Source organism: Mustelus asterias, chromosome 8 (genome assembly GCF_964213995.1).
Source record: "Mustelus asterias chromosome 8, sMusAst1.hap1.1, whole genome shotgun sequence".
NCBI classification, from domain to species: Eukaryota; Metazoa; Chordata; class Chondrichthyes; order Carcharhiniformes; family Triakidae; genus Mustelus; species Mustelus asterias.
The window spans coordinates 99,046,707-99,074,092 of NC_135808.1; the positions used below are offsets into that span (position 1 = coordinate 99,046,707).

The window sequence follows — 27,386 nt, forward strand, 5'->3', positions numbered from 1 at the left end:
CACGTTTCTTGCCCAGGTCTTTGACACTGGAGTGGACCGGTTAACGCAAATCAGCCCAACAGAAAAACTTCCTGGGCAATTTCAGTGCACGTGCCATAACTTCTACAAGGTGCCAATGTGCAACACTGACCTGTGCCCCAGATATTGCTTCTCTGGACATCGAGAGATTCAAGCCAATAAGTTCCTTCTCATATCTTTCCAAAGTAAAGCGCCTATTGTGTCACAGTTTGATGTTTCTCAAATCCCCAATGTGTACACAGAGGGACGCCGATGATCCAATTCTACTTCCTACATTGCTGTTAAGCTTTACTAATTAATTATACGTAATATAAAATCAAAAAATTATATAAAAATATCAAAACATATGACTTTAGATTGGGGACCGAATTATCCCTGCGCACCATAGCCAAATTGTACCCTCATTCTCTAACGCAGCATTCTTAAACAAAATTGCGTAGAAACTTTACAGGGGACCCACAAAATAACATGAAAGTAATAACGTGCCAGGCTTGAGACATCTGGAAGCAGCAAACAATATTTCTCTGGTTATATAATTATACAAATGCTTACCTTTCTGGAGATTTATGAACTTGAGGTGATATTAAATGAAATCGAATGTAACCTACAAAGCAAAAACTTATATCAACATCATAGAGAACAACACTGCACCTAATAATCTGCTGAAAACATTTACTTATACTCTAGATATAAAAAACAAAAATATATACATAAAACATTAACTTAGCTTAATTAAATATAATCAATTATGCGCTTCCCCTTTATGGCATAAGGCATAATGTTTACCATGGAGATCACACATTTATGAAAGATCATTTTAAAATATACAGCTATTTCATTTTTGACACTATGCTTCACGTAGTAACAATATTCCACGTAGAATAATCCTTGGTGACATGTACTCTGCAGAAGCAGAAAGAACATAGAATTCAGAAGGCAGGAAATGTGATCATCAAAACTACCATCAAACCATTGAATATGGTGAAAGCACCCAAAATTATAACACCTGCTCAGGAAGAAATGCTTTATGATGCAAGACAAACCAGGGGGAACCAGGAAATGGCAGAGGCGTTATATAAATATTTTGTGACAGTCTTCATGTTGGAAGGCACTAATAATACTTCAAAAATACTAAATAATCAAGGGACAAAAGGTGGGGGAGAAAATAAATACAATACCACTAGAAAAAAAAGGTACTAGGGAAACTAATGGGGTTAAAGGCCCAATGTCCCCTAGACCTAATGGGTTGCATCCTAGGATATTAAAGGAAGTGACTATAGGTGACAGTGGATGCACTGATATTAATCTTCCAATAATTCATATATTCTGGAAAAATCCCAAAGGATTGGAAAACAACCAAAAAGGGAGACAGACAAAAAGCAGGCCACTTAACATCTGGCATTGGGAAAATGTTAGAGTCCATTGTAAAGAATGGAATAGCAAAGCATTTATAAAAACATAATATAACCAAGCAGATCCCACCTGGCTTCATGAAGGGGAAATCATGCCTGACAAATTTATTAGAATTCTTTGAGGTAGCAACGAGCAGGACAGATAAAGGGGAACCAGTAGATGCAATATATTTGGATTTCCAAAAAGCATTTGAGAAGGGGTTCTGCACAAAAGACTACTTAATAGGATAAGAGTCCATGGTGTTGGGGTTAGCATATTAGCATGGATGGAGGATTGGCTAACTGATAGGACAGTAAGAAGTTTAACAACACCAGGTTAAAGTCCAACAGGTTTATTTGGTAGCAAAAGCCACACAAGCTTTCGAAGCTCTAAGCCCCTTCTTCAGGTGAGTGGGAATTCTGTTCACAAACAGAGCTTATAAAGACACAGACTCAATTTACATGAATAATGGTTGGAATGCGAATACTTACAACTAATCAAGTCTTTAAGAAACAAAACAATGGGAGTGGAGAGAGCATCAAGACAGGCTAAAAAGGTGTGTATTGTCTCCAGACAAGACAGCCAGTATGTGGAGATGCCGGCATCATAACTGATAGGAGACAGAGCTGGGATAAGAGGGGCATTTTCAGGATGGCAACCTGCAACTACTGGAGTGCCAAAGGGATCAATGATGGAGCCACAATTATTTACAATATATATTAATGGCTTGGGTGAGGGAAGTGAATGTACTATTGCCAAGTTTGCAAATGACTCAAAAATAGGTGAGAATACAAGTGGTGAGGATAACAGAGTTTAGAGGAATACAGGCTGGTTAAATGAGTGGGCAAAAACTTGGCAGATGGAATATAATGTAGGAAAATGTGAAGTTATGTACTTTGGTAGGAAGAATAAAAGGAGCTCAATATTATTCAGATGGAGAAAGACTACATACAGAAAGCTGCAACACAGAGGGATTTTGGGGTCCTCATGCATAAATCACACAAAGCAAGCATGTAAGTTCAGCAGGTAATAGGGGAGGCAAATGGAACGTTGACCTTTATTTCAAAGGGTATGCAGTATAAAAATAAGGGAGTATTGCTAAAACTGTACAAGGCATTAGTTAGAGCACACCTGGAATACTGTGGACAATTTTGGTCCCCTTATCTAAGGAAAGATATGGTGGCATTGGAGACAGTCCAGAGAAGGCTCACTAGATTAATCTGGGTATGGAGGGATTTTATGAGAAGATGTGGAGTAGGTTGGGCCTGTGTTCATTGAAGAATATTGAGAGGTGACCTTATTGAGACATATAGGATTCTCAGGGGGCTTGACAGCATAGATACTGAGAGAATTTTGGACCAGAGGGTATAGTCTCAGGATAAGGATTGCCCACTTAAGACAGATGAGGAGGAATTTCACTCTCAGAGGGTAGTAAAACTGTGGAATTCCCTACCATAGCGAGCTGTTCAGGCTGGATCGTTAAATATGTTCAATGTTAAGATAGATATTTTTAATCAGCAAGGTAATCAAGTGTTATGTGAATAAGGCGGGAAAGTGAAGTTGAGAATTATCATATCAGATCAGTCATGATGTCATTTGATTGGGAGCAGATCTGATGGGCCAAATGGCCTACTTTTGCTCCTTTGGTCTAATGGTCAAAAAAAGAAACTGAAGTATGATAAGAAAGGAAGTTGCTCCCTCAACAAAATATAATGGCACAAAAATCAATTGAATGCGATCAGGAAACTTAAAATGATAATGTGCCCTACAATTGTAGAGAAATAACCAAACCAAAATTTACTTAAGTTATCTGACTTCTGGTAACTCTGACGAATAAACAATCTTAAACAAATAAACAATTTTAGTTCTCCATTGTTTCAGCGAGTTCCTTCAATGAGGAATTGAATCATAAGACCAAGTATCTCCCAGGTGCAATCTCAGTCTATGCTAGGTTTGCAGCAGCAATCAAAACTCTACAATTGACCTCAACACCTATTAGTTAAGGAAGCGAAAATTAACTGGCACCTCCGCTTCTGATCTAGAAAACCCTGTCAGTGGATTTCAGATACTCACGATAGTATCAGGCTTGGTTGAAATGATTTCAAGTGGAATAGCTCACTGGCACTTAGTGATGGTGCAAATCAGTGAGGGTCACTTGTACATTGGGTGGCAATCAGCAATCTTGGAACTGTACGAAGTGAATAAAATGCTGCTGCCCCTTTCGTTCACATTAATCACGCAGAGTAAAAAAAAAATCAGGTAACCTACCTTTAGGAATTTGAAACTTAGTGTCTTTTTTGTACCATAGACGACCATGCTTGCTATCCAAAACTTTCACAGGATAGGTGGTATCAGTACAATCCGATCTCTTCAGCGTAAAATCAGTTGCTGAAAAAAGAAAACCATTCCTCGGGTTCAATTTTCTTTTGAGGTTTTATTTTGTGATTTTAATCAGCTGTGAAACTAAATACAAATTTTAGTACATCTCTCACCTATATACTTGTTTTGTTCTGGCAGATGAAGAGCAGGGTTCAGTGGAAAGTCAACTGCCCATAGGTCAGCCCAATATTTGTCAACATCTGTCAGCAACAGAAAAATGAAAATATCTTGTGAAATAATAAACCACCAGCGGAAATCTATTGTGATGTGTTTGGTTCTTAAATGAGACAGAACAGATAGAATACCAACTGCTCACCCGTGGAGAAATGAACAATGCACAGGTAACAGGCTGTATAAGTCACATGCAATGAAGCCCATGAAAGGTTATTTCAAAACAAAATGGGCACATAAATTGTTTCTTTAAATTTGCTCAATTGTATAAGCGTTCTCATCCATGGAGATGAAACAATTCTGTCAATAGTTATAGCATATATGGTGCTTGCTATGCATAAAGAAATTCCGCACTTATCACATTTCATGGATGCCAAGTTATTGATGGGACAATTTTGGAGTTTAAAGATCTACATGCAATAGTCTATACAAATCACAAAAGCGGACCTAGAAGTGGATGCTTCAGTGCTTCAATTGAATGATCTGCCTCATCTACAATTATCTTTTGATCCTATGGGAAATTCCACTCATCTAAAATCTGTATTGTAAAACCATATGCTAAACACTTTGTTCTAACACCTTCCCATCTCCGGTCTATATTTGTTCAAATCCAATGTCTTCAACTCCATATATAGCAAGAAGCTTGTCCATTTCCATTGTTTCTATATCATCTTATAAGAGATGACTCTTTATTCAAGACAAGTTCAACACATTGTAAAGTTAGCCCTTTCACTGGCCACTTTACCTTCTACATCATATGAAGTCCCAAACCACCGCTCGTTTAGCGTACATTTCCCCTCATTGTTGGGTGAAAGGAGAATCAGATTTGCCTTTTGTGGAGTGAGGAGGGAAGCAGCAGCAGCAATCACCTGTAAGCAAAACATATCAAATTTAAAAAGACTCTTCCCACTGAACAATCAAAAAGAGAAAAATCTACTTTGTATTTAAAGAGATAGTTCATACACATGGCAACTTTGTACACATTTATGAACAAGAAGCAGGCCATTGGGCCCCTCAAGCCTACTCTGCCATTTAATAAGATCATGGCTGATTTGATAACCTCAAATCTGCAACCCGCCTACCCCCAATAACCTATCACCCTCTTGTTTACCAAGAATGTTTCCACCTCTGCCTTAAAAATATTCAAAAGACTCGGCTACTTTTTCAGGCAGAGTGCTCCAAATACTCAATGCAAGAAAAGATTTCACATAATCTCTGTTTTAAATGGGTGACTCCTTATTTTTAAACACTGACCACCCAGTTCTAAATTCTCCCACATGAGGAAACATCCTCTGCACATCCACCCTGTCAAGACCCCTCAGGATCTTAGTATGTTTCAATCAAGTTGCCTCTTCCAGTGGATACAAGCCTAGCCTGTCCAACCTTTCCTCATTAGACAACCCGTCCATTCCAGTTATTAATCTGGTAAACCTTCTCTGAACTGCTTCCAACGCATTTACATCCTCCGTTAAGGTGACCAAGATGTACTCTGTATTCCAGATATGGTCTCACTAGTGCTCTCTATAACTGAAGCATAACCTCCCTACTTTTGTTTTCAATCCCCTTGCATTTTATAGCATTTTAAAGTAATTAACTGACGCGTTCAAGAGTGCTCCTAGGTACAAGACAGCTCAACTCCTTTCTTCCAAAGGATATTTTTCGTAAAACTATCACAAAGTAATTGAAATGCGTGTGCTCCATATCTTTAGCTATCTCGTCAATTCACAATTAGAAAATGACTGCCATTCATACCACTAGACATGATTCCATTAAAAAATTCTCAAACGCATTCCAACTTTTAAAAATGTTTGAAAGGTTCAGAATAGCAATCTGCACTCTGGAGCACTAACATACTGTGTCACACAATAACAGAACAGAAATGTCTGATGCCCCCAAATCCACAGTTTCCAATCTCAGCTGTACAGCCACAGGAAAGGCCACAAAAGCAAAGATCAGCTACTTCAATATCACTAAGAGGTGAAAGAAAGGAAGAAAAATTTCAGATTTCTTTTTCTCTGTGCAAGCATCTCAGTCTCTCTCTTTCATATTAACTAGTCACTAACCCCTGAACAACCAAGGGCAGTCAAAACTAATGATTTTACTAGGTCAGGTGTTCCAAATGGATTCTCAAGTACAAACTCCAAATAATAGTAATCAAGACGCTACATGACTTGTAGCACATGAATTTGCAACAATCTAAATAATTAAGAGGACCACGCAAAACAAAATCACGCCACATCTATAAAGTAACTTGCTTGTTTGTCAACAGATAGGAGATAAATAAACACAGAAATACACTGCTCGAAGGTAGTCTCCCAAGATCTTTGTTCTCAAGTTTCCAGCTTCAATTCTTTGAACAAATCTGAAATCTCTCCAATCTCTCGAACAGCATCTCTAAGAAACATACTTACCCAGATGTCTGCGAAATTTTGTAAAGTTCTCATCGATCAGGGCCAGCCTCACAGGTGGGAACCTTGTAAGCCAGGAGGTGGGAGCAGCAAACAGCTGCCACATGTGCAACGCAGATTGGATGGTTATCTCACCCAAGAGTGAAAGGTGCATGGAGGAATGCGGAGAATGTCACAAAGATTGCCAGGTAGACCCAGAGTTACCAAGTATAGCAGTGGGCACCAGGTGAGTTCAGGCTTGTTCAGAGAAGGGAGGTTTCTAAACATTTAGGTACTCGTACTTGAAATCAAAGAAAGGGCAGCAAAATATAAGCCTTCAAGGTGCCACCTTCCCTAATGTCAATCATCACACATCAAGGAGACACACACTAGGCAGTGAGAAGCAAGCGTACCCAATCTCACTAATATCTCTAAGCAAACTCCTTTTTTGCTAAAAGCATTATTAAAATAAGCTTTACATGCAGCACTTTATTTCAAGTACTATAATTTAGATGGGGGTCTGTGATTATTAATTCATCTGAAAAGGAGTCCTACAACCAAAAAGGTTTTTTTTAAAAAATCATTGCTTTATATGTACACAGAATTAATTTGAAAACTACTTCCAAAGTTGCTGGAACTATCACTGCTTGGGAGGGTGAAATAATTGCCTTATTCCATTGTACAATAGAACTGAATTCAAGGCAAGAATTCCTTTCCAGATACAAATCATACAATTAAGATATGCTTGAATCACACAAACATAATAATATTGAGACTTTATAGAACATAGAAAAACTACAGCACAAAGAGGCCCTTCAGCCCACAAGTTGCGCCGATCATGTCCCTACCTACCTAGGCCTATATATAGGTTTACCTATAACCCTCAATCCTATCAAGTCCCAGGTACATTATGATGCAAATCTAATTAAAGCAAAAGCAGTTTTTTAGTATATAGATGTAACAATTAACACCTCGTCATTTACCTCTGGTTTGTAGTCAAACAGCAATTGATCTCCAGTAAGGAAATCTTCCTTTTTGAAAAGCTGCATATTTTCACAAACATTTTCGACAAAATCAATGGGATCAGTCTAAGGAAATAATATCAAAAGGTCAGAATCTCAGCTCTATTTTAATATCTTGCTAATTAATTAGTAGAAAATTATAGAGCTGATAGAGGAAGGGAAATAAAACTTATACCTGTTCCTGGTAATGGAATTCATTATCTTCAATCTTCTGAATCTCTCTGTAAATTCTAAAGGAAAATTATATAATGTTAAATTACACTATTATATATAAATATATTTAATACTGCTTAGAACAGAAAACAAAGCAGCTCTAATAGCTTAATGACTAAAATGGATGCAGTATGATGTGCGAGTGGGATTCTTCGTTTGTAACCATCTTATGATCCGCTTTCCCTCCTCTATGATTGAGTTCCCACCAATGCTGGTCACCAAGTCTGACATATAAATGGTCAATTGGGAACAATACTAATAGTTATCAGCAACTATTAACAACACCCTCAACCTAAGTAAACCATTTAAAGACAGGTGGCAAAAGTTTAGTGGAAACTAGGATTCAGGATATTTTTTCAATTTCACCAGCATTTTACATATCTGATTAAATCACAATGGCAAATAAGGTTTACTCTGTACATTTTATGAACAAATATATAAACAGCACACAACTAAAAAAAAATTACCTTTCCTGTGTTCCAAGTTTCTGTAGCATTTTCATATACTGAAACACGATATGTGCAACCTAAGTTTAAAGCAAAACAAAAACTTTATGTAGGAAATGTATTTGATTGGCATTTAATGCCCATAAATTAGCAATAAGAATAATTTGTTTTAAATCAAAGTAATTTACTAGTAATTAGCAATCTGTAGACCAAAGAGTAAAGCATTCTGGAAGCATTACTGAAAATGAATATAGTTAAATAAATAATCACTACTGATTGCCTTTACCTCATAGAACAGATGATAGCCATCATCAGTTAACGTAATGGAAATATTGAACACTGAATATGTTGAATTCTGTTCAAATCCAGTTTCACCATTTCCTCCAAATAAGGCAAGAGCTAAACACCTGAAAAAAAAATGTGACGACAAATAAACATATAGCAAATTTTTTTCAGTAAATTTAGCACAAAATGAGGCCAGTGTGTACATCAGCGGTGCTCTGTGTTCACAGGACACAATACACTGCGAGTGGGGGTGGAGTCTGGTAAATCTTGGGCTTGAATTTGTTCCCACTAGGTCCAAGTGCAGGAAAATAGAGGCAGCAAAATATTATAGAATGCCTACAGCGTAGGAAGCCATTCTGCCCATCAAACCTATACTAACAAACAATCCCACCCAGACCCAGTCCCCTCAACCCCACATATTTATCCCACTAATCCCCCTGACACTAATGGTCCATTTTAGCATGGCCAATCAATCTAACCTGCACATCTAAGTTTCACCTGGCACTCCACACAGTCAACTGAGGTCGGAATTGAACCCAGGGTCCTGGCGCACTGAGGCAGCAATGCTATCCACTCTGCCACCATGGACAGTAGAGTGGAGAAGCTGGAAATTTGCTGAGTGGAATTTTCTGGCATGTCGCAGGCAAGTATCTCAAATTAAATTTAATTTCACATTGTGAGTTAACTTAAACTTTGAAAACTGTAAAAGGAACAGCATGTTATACAAGAGATTGCACCAATAGGGGCTAATTACTCCAAAAGTATGATTATCATCAGTCCATTTATGGAAGAAGATGGGAATGCGGCCTCAGAAATTTGGTCAAATGAGATTATCTGCTGCATTCCTTTTGAAGGCTGAACAAGCCAATTCTGGAAAGGCAAAGTCTGTCAAAAGTGTTGCACATGAATTGTCTCTAGTTAGTGGTGATGATCTCTACTGACACCTTCTGCAGAGCTGGCATCTGCTTTGGAGCTTCTGAAATCACATATCATTATAGTGGTGAATCTCTGCAAGCCTGCTTTTGCTAGTGGCAGGACTTTCCTACTGCACAAGCAGGAAACAGAAGGCCCCACTGAACACCTAACTCCGTATCCTGATACATACAAACAGACAAATTATTTTTAAACCGTGTCCCCTAGTTCTAATCTCTCACACAAGGTGAAACATCCTTTCAGTATCCAGCTTGTCAAGTCCCTTCAGGATCTTGCATGTTTCAAGATCACCTCTCAAAATCATTTAAATTCAATTGATTTGGGTCCAGCCTAACCAACCTATCCTCTTAAGATAACCTGCTCCCATCCCAGGTATCTGAACAGATTCTAATACGTTTATATCCTTTCTTAAATACGGAGATCAAAACTGTTAGCCAGAAGTGGTCTCATCAACACCCTGTACAACTGTAGCAAAAGACTCCTACTTTTGTTTACCATTCCCAGCGCAATAAGCAACACCATTCAATTTGCCTTCCTAATCACATGCTGTACCAACATACTAATTGTAATGTCCTAACTCTGGTAGAGGTTGCGGGTTTTAAACAAAACTAAAAGATGTGGTTTGCACACGTAGATTCAAAGTAACATGCAACAGGTTTATTGAAAGAGATGCGCTCTGCACATTACAGAAAACAAAACCAAGACAGAAGCCTGTGAAACATCTAACAGCCTCCTGATCAAATCATGTGATCTGCTCTTAAACCAATCATGCAACCCTTTTAAATATATGACATCCCTCCCCTTTACTTCAGTGGTCATGACAACAAATTACTACGATGTTATACACAGAATCGATGATATTTTAGACACAATACTATGTACCATTAATTATACACAGTCAATAAGATAGTCAATCAGGAGGACATCTATTCATCTTTAATTGCATATGACGCTCTTCAATTTGGCTTTCCTTGACCCCAGAAGTATGATTTGGAACTTCAGGAAACACTTATTCACTTGGAACTAATTCTGCATCTATCACATGTGGTAGAGTTGCAGAGACACAATCATCAAGCAACTCATGTTCAACTAAGTCTTCTATAGTAGTATTCACAACACTAAGGACTAAAGAAGTTGGTGCTTCTGGAGATTATTCTGAGAAATCATTTCAAGATGACAACAATTGGTCAGCATGACATCACCAAACTAGTTCATCTTTGATTTGAACCGTGTAAGAAATTGGACCTATCTTTGCTAAAACTATGGCTGGTACCCGTTTCTCACTTGTGGCATAATTATGTGCTAACACTCGATCTCCCTGTTGAAATGAACGTTGTTTTGCCATCACATCTCGACTAGCAACTTGATTGTTGTTGACGCTCTATTATCTCTGAAGTTTCTGGAGGTAATAACAATTCAAACGTACTTCTCAACTTTCTTTCTAAGAGTAGTAATGCAGGTGAACGTTGGATAGTCACATGAGTATTGTTTCTGTAAGATGCCAATAAGCTACTGCCATGATGCGAGTACAAACTTGCTCTCTTGAAGTTTTTAAAGAATGTTTCAAGGATTGTCAGATTCTTTCAGCTAATCCACTAAGATGTGGATCTTACATGCTGAATACTATTTACTTTGAGAAAATCCTCAAACTTGAAGTAAGCTGTGAACCATTATCGCTAACAATCTGTTCTGGTTTACAATTCTTGCAGAAACGGTCAAGTTTTCCAGTGGCTTCTTCAGTTGTAGTAGATTTCATGACAACTTTTGACCACTGAGTGTGCATCAATGATGGCCAAGAACATGTAACCCTCCAACGGATTAGCAAAATCTACATACATCTACAATGATACATGCAATCATTGCCATGGCATTTTAGACCACTTCTAAAGGTGTAAAGGAGACAATGGTGGTGTATTTCTTATTCGTGCACAGGATTAACACTGTCCCACTTTTTCTTCAATCAGAATATCCAGACTTGGCCACCAAAAATAACTATATGCGAATTCCTTCATCCAGGCTATACCAAGATGTCCTTCACGTAGTTGTTCAAGAAGTCTTCCACGCAGGCCAGGAGGAATGATCACTCACGGATTCCCCACTATAGACATCTACCTCGAACAGTCAACTCAAGTTTTCTTGACACATATGGGTGCAAATTAGGATGTGGATGATGCGTTGCAGATATTGTTCCTTTCAATACCATATCCAACACCTTCCCCATCATGGGATCATTTCTGCTATGTCTCTGAACTTGAGAAGCTGTCACAAGCAAATGATCTACTAGCAAAAAATAAAGAATATTAGCAAAACTAGTTGGTGACATCTGCTCAATAGGTAAAGGTAAGTGGGATAATGCATCAGCATTAGCATGGCACTCTGATGGACGATACCTTATATCGTAGGAGTGTGCAGATAACAACAGTAACCATCTTTTCAATCAACTAGCAGCTAATGACAGTATGAGCATGATCTTACCAGCTCACCGCGCCTGACAATCAGCATGGCGATCCGGGTAGATGGCAAGAGACCAAAAATCTGATTTGCACCACTGGCAAGAACGGCTTCACGTCCAAGCTCATTAACATAAGATTGTCTGATTTGCCATGTGATTAGCAGGTTCAGCACAGCTGCTTCCCCCTACCCCAATGTCGAGGACCCGGCAGAGAATTCATTGAGAGGCTCCTGTTGTCCCTGACCCGCATCGGTTCACTGGCGGATCGGGGTGCCCCATGGAATGGCACACAAGCACTCACCGAAAAGACCGGCTCAGAGGACTCCATTTTCTCACCCTTATGATACTGAGAATTGTTTTGGCAAAATTCTGCCCTATGCCTTTATATGGCCCAAAAATGTAATTAAAGGTCGAGTGACCAGTCAATGTGAAATGATGACCATATAAATAATTAAACTATTGTACGCCAAAAATTATATTCAATGCTTTTTTTCTAGCTAATCATAGTTTGATTCAGCACTAGTAAGAGTATGCAAAACAATGATTATTGGTCATTCTTCTTCTGAAGGCATAATATGAGAAATAACTGCCCCATGTCCATAAGGTGAAGTGTCACAAACAAGCAGTAATGGTGGGATTAAAATGAGCCAATACTTGAGATTTCTGCAAAGCATCTTTGACATTCTTGTATGCTCTCTCTCATTCTGGTGTCCAGTTCCATGACTGCTTCACACGTAGCAAAATTATGTAATGGCTTCAATAATGTAGTTAATTTAGAAACACATCGGCACAATTATTTACAAATCCAAAAAGGACCTCAATGGATGTAGAGCGAATGCTTCCTTTCGTGGTAAATCTAGGACAAGAGGTTATAGTTTTAGGATAAGAAGTAGCAAATTTAAAACAGAGGAGGAAAAGCTACTTCTCTCAAAGGGTTGTGAATCTGTGGAATGCGCTACCCCAAGAGTGCAGAGGATGCCGGGATATTGAGTAAATAGGCAGATTTTTAATTAGTAGAAGGTTGAAGGGTTACGCAGAACGGGTAGAAAAGTGGAGTTGAGGCCAAGATCAGATCAGCCATGGTCGTATTGAATGGCAGAGCAGGACTGAGGGCTGAATTGTCTACTCCTGCTCCTAGTTCTTAAATTATGTTCAATTGCGTCACATTAAAAATAGCTTCCTTTTTTTTTAAAAGGTGTTTTATGTTGACCTTTGCCATCAATGTGACCCAAATACTGGGCTGATATCCAGTATCTGGAACTGGAAAAAAACCCACACTTTTCTTTCTTGATACGCACCATGTGCTTGAAGAGGTTCCAATGTTGCTTCTAAATTATTCAAGTGTTCTTGTTCACTTGGCCCTGAAATTAGAATACCATCCAGGTAACAGTGTACACCAGAGAAACCACTTAAATTCTGATCCATTGATCTTTTAGAGTAGGGCTAATGCAGATGTTCTTCCAAAAGGCAATCTTTTATAACAAAAATGACCCTTGTAATGACAGTAAGCAATGATTCAGCGGCTACATTCATCCATTGCTTATGAAAGATCAATCTTGTTGTATTTCTGCCCACCTGATAACCCAGCAAGCAATTAAAGGAAGTGGATATTGATCAGCACAAAACACTGGATCTATGGTTGTTTTAAAATCACCATAAATACGAACAGAACCATCTGGTTTCATGACAGGTATGATGGGGATAGCCCACTCACTCATTGTAACTGGATCTAACACAGTATTAACAAGTCATTTTAATTCTTCTTCAACCTTGGGACGAATTGCCCTCTTTTTAGGTACCTTGGGACGAATTGCATACAGCATCACTCTTGCTTTGAGACTTTTTGATCGACTACTAGGCTTAATCTTTAGTATCACTTGAACTCCCTTCATTATTCAAAGAGATACTTAGCTTACACTCTTGCATTTATGCAGAAGGTGCTGTGGGTCTATTTTGACATTGACCAGCATTCAAGTTAAGCTTTATCTTCTCCAATCATAATCTCCTAATTTGAGCTGGAAAATTATCATGGACCATAGGGAGAGGCATCTTTGCTGTTTGTCCACCCAACTCTATGTTGACCACGGTGTTACTTTTTAACAGCACTATCTTTTCTAAGTCCTGAAATTCATTCCAGCTGGTTTTAAAGGAAGATGCTTCAGCTTTTGTTGGTATGTCGTCGTCAGGAATTAAAAAAACAGCAGCATCAGTGTCAACTCCCATTCTAATAGGCTGTTCACTTAAACTTCGGAATTACCCAGAATCTATGTGATTCGCCCTGTATAGATAAGATGTTCAGTTGGAACTCGATCATATTTAGAAACCATAGAAAATTACAGCTCAAAAACAGGCCTTTTGGCCCTTCTTGTCTGTGCCGAACCATTTTTTGCCTAGTCCCACTGACCTGCACTTGGACCATGTCCCTCCACACCCCTCTCATCCATGAACCCATCCAAGTTTTTCTTAAATATTAAAAGTGTTTTTCTTAAATGTTAAAAGCATTTACCACTTTATCCGGCAGCTCATTCCACACTCCCACCACTCTCTGCGTGAAGAAGCCCCCCCTAATATTCCCTTTAAACTTTTCTCCTTTCACCCTTAACCCATGCCCTCTGGTTTTTTTCTCCCCTGGCCACAGCGGAAAAAGCCTGCTTGCATTCACTCTAACTATACCCATCAAAATCTTATACACCTCTATCAAATCTCCCCTCAATCTTCTACGCTCCAGGGAATAAAGTCCCAACCTATTCAATGTCTCTCTGTAACTCAGCTTCTCAAGTCCCGGCAACATCCTTGTGAACCTTCTCTGCACTCTTTCAACCTTATTTACATCCTTCCTGTAACTAGGTGACCAAAACTGTACACAATACTCCAAATTCGGCCTCACCAATGCCTTATATAACCTTACCATAACACTCCAACTTTTATACTCGATACTCTGATTTATAAAGGCCAATGTACCAAAGGCACTCTTTATGACCCTATCCACCTGTGACGTCACTTTTAGGGAATTCTGTACCTGTATTCCCAGATCCCTCTGTTCAACTGCACTCTTCAGAGTCCAACCATTTACCCTGTACGTTCTACTTTGGTTTGTCCTTCCAATGTGCAATATCTCACACTTGTCTGCGTTAAATTCCATTTGCCATTTTTCAGCCCATTTTTCTAGTTGGTCCAAATCCCTCTGCAAGCTTTGAAAGCCTTCCTCACTGTCCACTACACCTCCAATCTTTGTATCATCAGCAAACTTGCTGATCCAATTTACCACATTATCATCCAGATCATTGATATAGATGACAAACAACAATGGACCCAACACCGATCCCTGCGGCACACCACTAGTCACAGGCCTCCACTCAGAGAAGCAATCCTCCACAACCACTCTCTGGCTTCTTCCATTGATACGGTAAGAAGTCTCACAACACCAGGTTAAAGTCCAACAGGTTTATCCATTGACCCAGTGTCTAATCCAATTTACTACCTCCCCATGTATACCTAGCGGCTGAACCTTCCTAACTAACCTCCCATGAGGGACCTTGTCAAAGGTCTTGCTGAAATCCAGGTAGACACCATCCACCGACTTCCCTTCATCCACTTTCCTGGTAACCTCCTCAAAAAACTCTAATAGATTGGTCAAACATGACCTACCACGCACAAAGCCATGTTGACTCTCCCTAATAAGTCCCTGTCTATCCAAATATTTGTAGATCCTATCCCTTATCACACCTTCCAATAACTTGCCCACCACCGACGTCAAACTTACTGGCCTATAATTTCCCGGATTTCTTTTGGAACCTTTTTTAAACAACGGAACAACATGAGCCACCCTCCAATCATCCGGCACCTCCCCCGTGAATACTGACATTTTAAATATGTCTGCCTGGGCCCCTGCAAGTTCAACACTAGCTTCCCTCAAGGTCCGTGGGAATACCCTGTCTGGTCCTGGGGATTTATCCACTCTGATTTGCCTCAAGACAGCGAGCACCTCCTCCCCTTTAATCTGTAAAGGTTCCATGACCTCCCTACCTGTTTGCCCTATTTCCGTAGACTCCATGCCCGTTTCCTCAGTAAATACGGATGCAAAAAAACCATTTAGTATCTCCCCCATCTCTTTTGGTTCCATACACAGTCTACCACTCTGGTCTTCAAGAGGACCAATTTTATCTCTCACTATCCTTTTGCTCCTAACATACCTATAGAAGCTCTTTGGATTTTCCTTCACTCTGTCTGCCAAAGCAACCTCATGTCTTCTTTTAGCCCTCCTGATTTCCCTCTTAAGTACCTTCTTGCACTTTTTATACTCCTCGAGCATCTGATCTGTTCCTTGCTGCCTGTACATTTCATACAACTCTCTCTTCTTCTTAATCAGTGTTACAATCTCCCTCGAGAACCAAGGTTCCTTATTCCTATTTACTTTGCCTTTAATCCTGACAGGAACATACAAACTCTGCACTCTCAAAATTTCTCCTTTGAAGGCCTCCCACTTTCCATTTACATCCTTACCAGAGAACAGCCTGTGCCAATCCACACTTCCCAGATCCCTTCTCATTTCATCAAATTTGGCCTTTTTCCAGTTCAGAACTTCAACCCGAGGACCAGATCTATCCTTATCCATGATCAGGTTGAAACTAATGGCATTATGATCACTGGATCCAAAGTGTTCCCTCACACTCACATCCATCACCTGCCCTAACTCATTTCCCAATAGGAGATCCAATATCGCATCCTCTCTAGTTGACACCTCTATATACTGATGTAGAAAATTCTCCTGAACACATTTTACAAACTCTACCCCGTCTAAACCTTTAACAGTATGCGAGTCCCAATCTATATGTGGAAAATTAAAATCCCCTACTATCACAACTTTGTTTCTTGCAGTTGTCAGCTATCTCTCCGCTGATTTGCTCCTCCAATTCTCGCTGACTATTGGGTGGTCTATAATACAACCCCATTAATGTGGTCATACCTTTCCTGTTTCTCAGCTCCACCCATAGGGCCTCTGTAGACAAGCTCCCTAATCTATCCTGCCTGAGTACCGCTGTAACATTTTCCCTGACCAACAATGCCACCCCCCCACCTTTTATCCCTCTGCCTCTATCCCGCCTGAAACATTGGAACCCTGGAACATTGAGCTGCCAGTCCTGCCCCTCCTGTAGCCAAGTTTCACTAATGGCTATAATGTCATATTTCCATGTGTCTATCCACGCCTTCAGCTCATCTGCCTTCCCCACAATACTCCTGGCATTGAAATAGACACACCTCAAAAGATTATTTCCACCACACTCTACCCTTCCATTTGTGATTTTGCTTGAACTAACCTGTCTTTTTACCCCTGCTCCACTATCTGCTCTGGCACTCTGGTTCCCATCCTCTGCAAATCTAGTTTAAACGCTCCCCAATAACACTAGCAAATCTCCCTGCAAGTATATTGGTCCCCTTGTAGTTTAGGTGTAACCCGTCTCTCTTGTACAGGTCCCACCTGTCCCAGAAGAGGTCCCAATGATCCAAGATTTGGAAACCCTGCCCCCTGCACCAGTTCCTCAGCCACGTGTTCATCTGCCCAAGCATCCTACTCCTGCCCTCACTGGCATGTGGCTCAGGTAGCAATCCTGAGATTACTACCCTCGGGGTCCTGCATTTTAACTTCCTTCCAAGCTCTTTGTACTCACTCTTTAGGACCTCCTCACTCTTCCTTCCTACGTCATTTGTACCGATGTGTATCACGACATCTGGCTGATCACCTTCCCACTTTAGAATGCTGTGCACGCGATCAGAGACATCGCTGACCTTGGCACCTGGGAGGCAACAAACCATGCGGGAGTCTCTGTCCCGACCACAGAACCTCCTGTCCGTACCTCTGACCATTGAGTCCCCTATCACTACTGCTCTCCTCTTCTTCATCCCACCCTTTTGCGCTGTAGAACCAGACTCAGTATCAGAGTTCCGGCTGTCGCAGCTTGTCCCAGGTAAAGCATCTCCCACAACAGTATCCAATTCAGTATACCTGTTTCTGGACATTCTCCTCTTCACAGTTGTAATTCTTTCCATCCATGTTGTAAATTATTTTTGTAGAATGCAACTTGTTCTTCTTGAAAGTACCCAGATTCTTCTTCTGAATATTCTTCTCCGGGAAAGCTGGTCTAGCCCAACAAGCTTTTGCAATGTGATCCATTTTGCCACAATTCTTACATTAATTATCCTTGCTCCAGCATTCATTCACTGAATGATCCATTTTGGCACAACTGTGACATGCTTGTTGCTGTTTTGTTTTCTTATGGGCAGTTCCCAACTTGTGGATCTGCATTCCTGCACCAAATTGCGAATCCTCTTTAGCAGCCAGTTCCATCGACACTGCGATTTCCACTGCTATCTTTAAAGTCAAAGCACATTCAGTAAGCAATCTTCTTTGGATAGCCGAATTTTAGAGTCCACAAACCATCTCGAAGAGAATCATCTAAGAACTCACAATGCTGTATCAGCCTTTTTAAGGTCTTCACAAACTGAGCAATGCTTTCATTTTCCACTTGATTCCTTCAGTGGAACCTGAACCATTCTGTGACGATCAATGGTTTTGGAGAGTAATGCTCTTCAAGGATCTTTCTCAAGTCGTCATAATGTTTGGTTCCTGGCTTTGCTGGGTGAGCCAAGTTCCAGAGCAAATTGAAAGTTATATTTTTTATTGTATGGAGGAAAGCTGGTATGAGCAACTAGTCTTCAATTTTATTCACTAGTACGAAGTACTGAAAACACTTTGCATAGGAACCCCATGATTAACTTGCTTCATTGAAAGGTCCCATAGCTCCTAATTGACCTGCCATTTCTCTTGCAGGCACTAGCAATTTGAGACTGCTCAGTATATATTTTTTTTAAACTATTTTCCCGGTACTCCCTTTTTTTTTTTACCCTGGAGACTGTTGACTTGATGCATTTTTTTCCCCTCAAACGGCCCCTGCCGTACAGCAAAGCATCCCTTCTTTTCAAATATTACCTGGAACCTCACCCTTCACTGACCTTTTAAAATCCCACAATAGAGCTTCCACCTTTTGTTCCCTTACTTGGCCTATCTTTAATCTTGTTGATTTTCCCCTATGACATTCTAAGTGCAGAGACACACAATGTTTTTTCTCTACTTACAATCTTTTCTCAATGTTCTCGATGAAACAAAATCACCAATTTTATTTTTGTAATGTCCTAACTATGTTAGGAGCTGTGGGTTTTAAACAAAAAGGATGTGGTTTGCACATGTCAGTAGATTCAATGTTTACTGAAAGAGATGTACTCTGCACAGAGCAAAACATGAAATTGAGACTGAAGCCTGTGAAACACCCAATTACTTCATGATCAAGTCATGTGACCTGCTCTTAAAGCAATCATGGAACCACATCGATATAATAACACTAACTTTTCCTGATTCATGTACCAGGACACCCAAATCCCTCTATACGACAAGAATTCTGCCATCTATGTCCTTTCTCAGACTCCTGTCTTATTCACAATTTACTTTCCTACCCTATCTTTGTGTCATGAACAAATTTAGAAACCATACATTCTGTCCAGTCATCCAAGTCATTGATATAAACTGTAAATGGTTGACACTCACAGCACTGGTCCCTGTGACATTCCACTCATCACAGCTTGCTAATCTAAAAGGAGTAAGAAGTTTAACAACACCAGGTTAAAGTCCAACAGGTTTATTTGGTAGCAAAAGCCACACAAGCTTTCGGAGCTCTAAGCCCCTTCTTCAGGTGAGTGGGAATTCTGTTCACAAACAGAGCTTATAAAGACACAGACTCAATTTACATGAATAATGGTTGGAATGCGAATACTTACAACTAATCAAGTCTTTAAGAAACGAAACAATGTGAGTGGAGAGAGCATCAAGACAGGCTAAAAAGATGTGTATTGTCTCCAGACAAGACAGCCAGTGAAACTCTGCAGGTCCACGCAACTGTGGGAGTTACAAATAGTGTGACATGAACCCAATATCCCGGTTGAGGCCGTCCTCGTGTGTGTGGAACTTGGCTATCAGTTTCTGCTCAGCGACTCTGCGCTGTTGTGTGTCGCGAAGGCCGCCTTGGAGAACGCTTACCCGAATATCAGAGGCCGAATGCCCGTGACCGCCCGTGAACTCCACATCAAATCTAAAAGGACCCACATCACTACTCTCTGGTTCCTTTAAGCTAACCAACTTTCATTCTATGCTAATATATTACCCCCTTAACATGAGCTTTTATCTTGTATGGTAACCTTTGATGTGTCATCTTGTCAAATGTCTTCTGAAACTAAGTACAGAACATCCACGGGTTTCCCTTTATCCATCTTGCTTGTTACTTCCTCAAAGAACTCTAATAAGTTAGTCAAAAATCGTGCTGATTCTGCTCAATTGTACTGAGATTTCCCCAAATATCCCACTATAACCTCCTTAAAGGTAGATTGCAGCAATTTCCTCCAAGTGATGTTAAGATAACTGGCTTATAGTTTCTTACTTTGTCTCCTTACTTTTTTGAATAGATGAGCCATATTCACTCTTTTCCAATCTTATGGGACCTCCCAGAATTTAGGGAATTTTAGAAAACCAAAACCAATGCATTTACTATTTCAGCAGCCACTTCTTTTAAGTCCCTAAGATGAATTCCATCAGGATCTGAGTATTTGTCAGCTTTTAGTTCTAATAATTCTCAGTATCCTTTCCCCGGTGAGTGTAATTATTTCAAGTTCTCTCCCTCCCCATCACCTCCGATTCACAATTATTCCTGCGATGTTCTTTGTATCCTCTACAGTGAAGACAGAAAATATCTGTTCCTGTTCAATTCATCTGCCATTACCTTATTTTCTATTACTGTTTCCCCATTCTCAGTCTCTAGAGCCATGATTTCCAACTTGTTCAGTAACACGGCACATTTCAATGAGACAATTCCAAGGCACACCCACTTCTTTTCAGCTCAATCGATTGCTCATAAACACCCCACAATGTAGTAGCCAACTGACCATGGCCAATCACATACAAGGGCTGGGGCATAGGGTGTGCCACAAATCAGCAATCCACAACAAATCAAGTGTTTCCTCATACGCAGCCATTCATCCCATGTCCTCAGTTTAAAGATCAGCATTCAGACTAAACTTTAGTTTAATTCAAAGCCGTTATGTTCAATAATTCAATAATGGGTGGCACGGTGGTTAGCACTGCTACCTCACAGGTGCCAGGGACCCCAGTTCAATTCCAATCTTGGGTGACAGTCTGTGGAGTTTGCACGTTCTCCCCGCATGTACGTGGGTTTCCTCTGGGTGCTCTGGTTTCCTCCCACACTCCAAAGATGTGAGGGTTAGATAAGATGTTCAGTTGGAACTCTTGATCATATTTCTGGACATTCTCCTCTTCACAGTTGTAATTCTTTTCATCCATGTTGTAAATTATTTTTGTAGAATGCAACTTGTTCTTCTTCTTCTTGAAGGTGGACTGGCCATGCCAAATTGCCCCTTAGTGTCAGGGTGAGATTGTTGTTGGTACAGACTCAATGGGCCAAATGGCCTCCTTCTACACTGTAGCGATTCTGTGATTAAAATGCTAATAGGTATTAGACATGAAGATATGCGAATCAATGTCAACCAGAAAACAAGAGAAAATTGTTGTAGGGTAATATAACTGATACCCACAACATACAACAACCTGACACTTACCAAGTTAAATGTCAAATTTAAACACCAAAGTTAGTTCATTGTAATGCATTGTACATACTTGTAATTGAGAGATGTGATTTTAATTTCACAGACCTTAAGAAGACATACATCATTTATTTGCTCTCCATTAACGACACATGGTTTGCATTGAAACATAGAAACTAGAAGCAGGAGTAGGCCATTCGGCCCTTCGAGTCTGCTCCACCATTCATTTTGATCATGGCTGATCATCAAATTCAATATCCTGATCCCCTTTCCTCCCATATCCCTTGATCCCTTTCAACCCAAGAGCTTCTTGAAATCACAATGGCCTCAACTACTCTGTGGTAGTGAATCCCACACATTCACCATCCTCTGCGTGAAGAAATTTCTCCTCACCTCAGTTCTAAAAGGTTTACCCCTTTTCTTCAAACTATGACCACTAGTTCTGGACTCCCCCACCACTGGGAACATTCTTTCTGAATCTACCCTGTCTAATCCTGTTAGAATGTTATACGATTCTATGAGATCCGCTCTCATTCTTCTAAACTCCAGTGAATATAATCCGAACCGACTTGGCCTCCCCTCATATGACAGACCTGCCATCCCAGGAAATCAGCCTGGTTAACCTTCGCAGTACTCCAGCTCTGCCCAAGACCGCAAGGACATCCTTCCTCAGATAAAGGACACCAAAACACCTACAGCTCTGCCTTCAACACCATTATTTCTACAAAACTCATCACCAAAACCATGGCCTGGGCTCCTCCATTTGCGACTGGGTCCTGAACTTCCTAACCCACAGACTACAATCAGTAAGGAGAGGTAACAACACCTCCTCCACGATCATCCTCAACACCGGTGCCCAAAAAGACTGTGTTCTCAGCCCCCTACTATATGCCTTATACACATATGACTGTGTAGCCAAATTCTCTTCCAACTCGATTTTCAAGTTTGCTGGCAACACCAATGTAGTGGGTTGGATCTCAAACAATGACGAGACAGAGTACAAGAATGAGATAGAGAATCTGGTGAACTGGTGCAATGACAATAATCTCTCCCTCAATGTCAACAGAACAAAGGAGATTGTCATCAACTTCAGGAAGCATAGTGGAGAACATGCCCGTTTACATCAACGGGGATGAAGTAGAAATGGTCGAAAGCTTGAAGTTTTTAGGTGTCCAGATCACCAACAACCTGTCCTGGTCCCCCCCATGCCGACACTATAGTTAAGAAAGCCCACCAACGCCTTTATTTTCTTAGAAGACTAAGGAAATTTGGCACGTTAGCTATGGCTCTCACCAACCTCTACAGACGCACCATAGAAAGCATTCTTTCCGATTGTATCACAGTTTGGTATGACTCCTGCTCTGCCTAAGACCGCAAGAAACTACAAAAGGATGTGAACGTAGCCCAATCCATCACGCAAACCAGCCTCCCATCCATGACTCTGTCTACACTTCCCACTGCCTTAGCAAAGCAGCGAGCATAATTAAAGACCCCACACACCCCATTCTCTCTTCCACCTTCTTCTGTCGGGAAAAAGATACAAAAGTCTGAGGTCACATATCAACCGACTCAAGAACAGCTTCTTCCCTGCTGCCAGACTTTTGAATGGACGTACATCACATTAAGTTGATCTTTCTCTACACTTTAGCTATGACTGTAACACTACATTCTGCACTCTCTCGTTACCTTCTCTATGAATGGTATGCTTTGTCTGTATAGTGCGCAAGAAACAATACTTTTCACTGTATACTAATACACGTGACAATAATAAATCAAATCAAACTGCACACAATATTTCAGGTATGGCCTTAACAATGCCCTATACAATTGCAGCAAAACATTCCTATACTCAAATCCTCTCGCTATGAAGGCCAACATACCATTTGCCTTCTTTACTGCCTGCTGCACCTACGCGCTTACTTTCAGCAACTGATGCATGAAGACTCCAAGGTCTTGTTGAGTATCCAACTCTCTCAAGTTACATCCATTCAAGAAATAATCTGTCTTCCTATTATTGTTACCAAAGTGGATAACCTCACATTTATCCACATTACACTGCATCTGCCATGCAGATGCCCACACACTCAGCCTGTCCAAATCACGCTGAAGCATCTCTGCATCCTCCTCACAGCTCACCCTCCCACCCAACTTTGTGTCATCTGCAAATTTGGAGATAATACATCAAGTTCCCTCTTCCAAATCATTAATATAGAACGTGAACAGTTGGGGTCCTAGCACAGATCCCTACGGAACCCCACTAGTCACTGACTGCTAATCAGAAAAAGACCCATTTATGCCAGCTCTTTGTTTCCTACCTGCTAACCAGCTTTCTTTCCATCTCAATATATTACCTGCAATTCCACATGCTTTAACTTTACATAGTAGTCTGTTATGTGAGACCTTGTCAAAAGCCTTCTGAAAGTCTAATAAACCACATCACTGGTTTCCCTTGATCAACTCTAACTACATCCGCAAAAAATCCCAGTAGATTTGTCAAACATGATTTCCCTTTTGTAAATCCATGCTGACTGTGTCTGATTATACCACTGCCTTCTAAATGCAGAGTTATGAAATCCTTGATAATAGACTCTAGCAACTTCCCCAGTACCAACGCTCGGCTCACTGGTCTATAGTTCCATTTACTCTCTACCTCTCCTTTTGAATAGTGGGTTTACATTAACTACCGTTCAATCTGTAGGAATTATTCCAGAGTCTAAAAAATTTTGGAAAATAGCCACCAACTACCATTTCCAGGGCCACTTACTCAAATACTCTGGGTTGAAGATTATCAGGACTGGAGATTTATCCACCTTCAGTCCCATCAATTTCTCTACTAATGCTGATCTCCTTCAGCTCCTCACTAAAACATGCCTCTCTCAGCACATCTGGTACATTTTTCATATCTTCCTTTGTGAAGGCTGAAGCATAGTACAAATTTAATTCCTCAGCCGGTTCTTTATTCCCCATTTCTTTATATTGACATAATTTTGTGTTACTAACATGTCTTTGCTGTGTGCCAAATGGTAAGCAATATATTTAATAAATAATGACAACAACTTTACAACGATTGTTTTCTGTGGGGTTGTTTTGACAAATTTGATGCAAAAACTCCAAATCAAGGTGTTTTGTGCTATTTGGTTTGGAATTTTGATCCATAATATTTGATTTTTGCTATTGTCATACTAGGTGTGCAAAAGTGATTAGCTAAAAGGTATTGGAATAAATAGATACAAATATTTCCTCAACATCTTTCTTGGCCAATCCCATTAACTTCCGCGCCCACCAAGCACATGCAGAATCTCATCAACTGTCTGAAGAAACTAACTGGCAACTAACGGGAAAGCAGTTGACGATCCCAGTATGTAGCACTGCATGTGGGAGTGGTGCGGCCTTTAGCCCCAAGAGCTAGATCTAACTCCTTGAAAACATAGAATGTTTTGGCCTCCACTGCTTTCCGTGGAAGAGAATTTCACAGGCTCACCACTCCAGGTGAAAAGAATTCTCCTAATCTCGGTCCTAAACGACTTACCCCGTATCCTTAGACTGTGACCCCTGGATCTGGACTCCCCCACCATCAGGAACATCCTTCCTGCATCTACCGTGTTCTAGTCTTGTTCGAATAGGTTTCTAAGAGATCACCCCCTCATTCATCAGTCCCGCCATCCCAGGAATCGGTCTGGTAAACCTTTGCTGTATTTCCTCCATAGCAAGAACATCCTTCCTCAGATAAGGAGACCAAAACTGCATAATATTCAAGGTGTGGTCCCACTAAGGCCCTGAATAACTGCAGCGAAACATCCAGGCTCCTCTACTTGAATCTTCTCGCTATGAAGGCCAATATACCATTTACTTCTCAACTGCCTGATGCATCTGCATGCTTACTTTTAATGACTGGTGTATAAGGACGCCCAGTTCTTGTTGCACCTTCCCATCTTTCAATCTATAGTCATCCTGTTCATAGAAATCATAGAATCCCTACAGTGCAGGAGGAGGCCATTTGGCCCATCGAGTCTGCACCGACCACAATCCCACCCAGGCCCTACCCCCACTTATTTACCCGCTAATCCCTCTAACGTACATATCTCAGGACTTTAAGGGGCAATTTTTAACCTGGCCAATCAACCTAACCCGCACATCTTTGGACTGTGGGAGGAAACCGGAGCACCCGGAGGAAACCCACGCAGACACGAGGAGAATGTACAAACTCCACACAGACAGTGACCCGAGCCGGGAATCGAACCCGGGACCCTGGAGCTGTGAAGCAGCAGTGCTAACCACTGTGCTACCGTGCCGCACCGTGTTTTTGCTACAAAGGTGGATAATCTCATATTTATACACATTATACTGCATTTGCCATGCACTTGCCCAATCACTCAACTTGTCCAAATCACAAAGAAGCATCTGCATCCTCCTCACAGCTCAACTTCCCACACCAAGATTTGTATCTTCTGCAAATTTGGAGATATTACATTTAATTCCCTTCTCTAAATCATTAATATACATTGTGAATAGCTGGGGTTCTAACACTAACCCTTGCAGTACCCCACTAGTCATTGCCTACCACTTAGAAAAAGACCTGTGTATTCCCACTCTTTGTTTTCTGTCTGCCAACCAGTTTTCTAGCCATCTGAATAACCTACCCCAATTCCATGTGCTTTAACTTTACAAGCTAATCTCTTATGTGGGATCTTGTCGAAAGCTTTCTGGAAGTCTAAATAAACCACATCCACTGGCTCCCCCTCATGAGTTACATCCTCGTATAATTCCAATAGATTTGTCAAGCATGATTTCACTTTCATAAATCCATGCTGACTCTTTCCAATCCTGCCACTGTTTTCCAAGTGCTGTGTTATTAAATATTTTATAATGGACTCTGGCATTTTCCCACTACCATCAGGCTGACTGGTCTATAATTCCCTGTTTTCTCTCTGCCTCCCTGTTTAAATAGTGGGGTGACATTAGCTACCCTCCAATCCAAAGGAACTGTTCCAGAATCTGTAGGGTCTTGGAAGATGACTATCAATGCATCCACTATTTCTAGAGCCACTTCCTTAATTACTCTGGGATGTAGATTATCAGGCCCTGGGTATTTATCGGCCTTCAATTCCATCAATTTTCCAAAAAACCTTATCCCTAATAATATTGATTTCCATCAGTTCCTCCCTTTCATTAAACCCAGTGTTCCCTAACATTTCTAATATGTTATTTGTGTTCTCCTTTGTGAAGACAGAACCGAAGTATCCATTTAGTTAGTCAGCCATTGCTTTGTCTCCCATTATAAATTCCTCTGTTTCTGACTGTAAACTTTTTTCTCTTCACATACCTATAAAAATGTTTACAATCAGTTTTGATGTTCCCTGCAAGTTTACTCTCATACTCTATTTTTGCTTCTTGTCAGCCATGGTTTGGCCACCTTTGCAGTTTTACTTTTGCGCCAGACAAGAATTAACAGCTATTGCAGTTCACTCATGGGCTCTTTGAATGTTTGCCATTGCCTATCCACTGTCATCCCTTTAAGTAACATTCCCCAATCCATCGTAGCCAACTTGTGGCTCATACCACTGCAGCTTCCTTTATTTAGATTCAGGATTCTAGTCTCAGAATCAATCATGTCACTCTCCATCTTGATGAAAGATTCTATCTATTGTGATGGGGTGGCATGGTGGCACAGTGGTTAGTGTTGCTACCTCACAGTGCCAGGGACCCAGGTTTGATTCCAGCTGCGGTCACTGTCCATGTGGAGTTTGCACAGTAAGAAGTTTAACAACACCAGGTTAAAGTCCAACAGGTTTATTTGGTAGCAAAGGCCACACAAGCTTTCGGAGCTCCACGCCCCTTCGCTCCGAAAGCTTGTGTGGCTTTTGCTACCAAATAAACCTGTTGGACTTTAACCTGGTGTTGTTAAACTTCTTACTGTGTTTACCCCAGTCCAACGCCGGCATCTCCACATCATGTGGAGTTTGCACATTCTCCCCGTGTCTGTGTGGGTTTCCTCCCATAGTCTGGTTAGGTGCATTGACCATGC

The 27,386-nt window shown here is 40.6% G+C and overlaps 1 protein-coding gene across 1 annotated transcript in view; it reads right to left on the reverse strand.

Moving 5' to 3' along the window:
• LOC144497379 (nardilysin-like) overlaps positions 1–27,386 on the reverse strand; it is an 85,657-nt gene that overhangs the window by 30,644 nt on the left and 27,627 nt on the right. Inside the window, exons 12-19 of the mRNA XM_078218559.1 lie at positions 8,315–8,435; positions 8,050–8,108; positions 7,545–7,599; positions 7,331–7,435; positions 4,706–4,829; positions 3,903–3,989; positions 3,679–3,798; positions 571–622 (exon numbers count right to left, since the gene is read on the reverse strand). Of these exons, the coding sequence (XP_078074685.1) occupies positions 571–622; positions 3,679–3,798; positions 3,903–3,989; positions 4,706–4,829; positions 7,331–7,435; positions 7,545–7,599; positions 8,050–8,108; positions 8,315–8,435 (723 nt within the window). The remainder of the gene's footprint in view (positions 1–570; positions 623–3,678; positions 3,799–3,902; positions 3,990–4,705; positions 4,830–7,330; positions 7,436–7,544; positions 7,600–8,049; positions 8,109–8,314; positions 8,436–27,386) is intronic.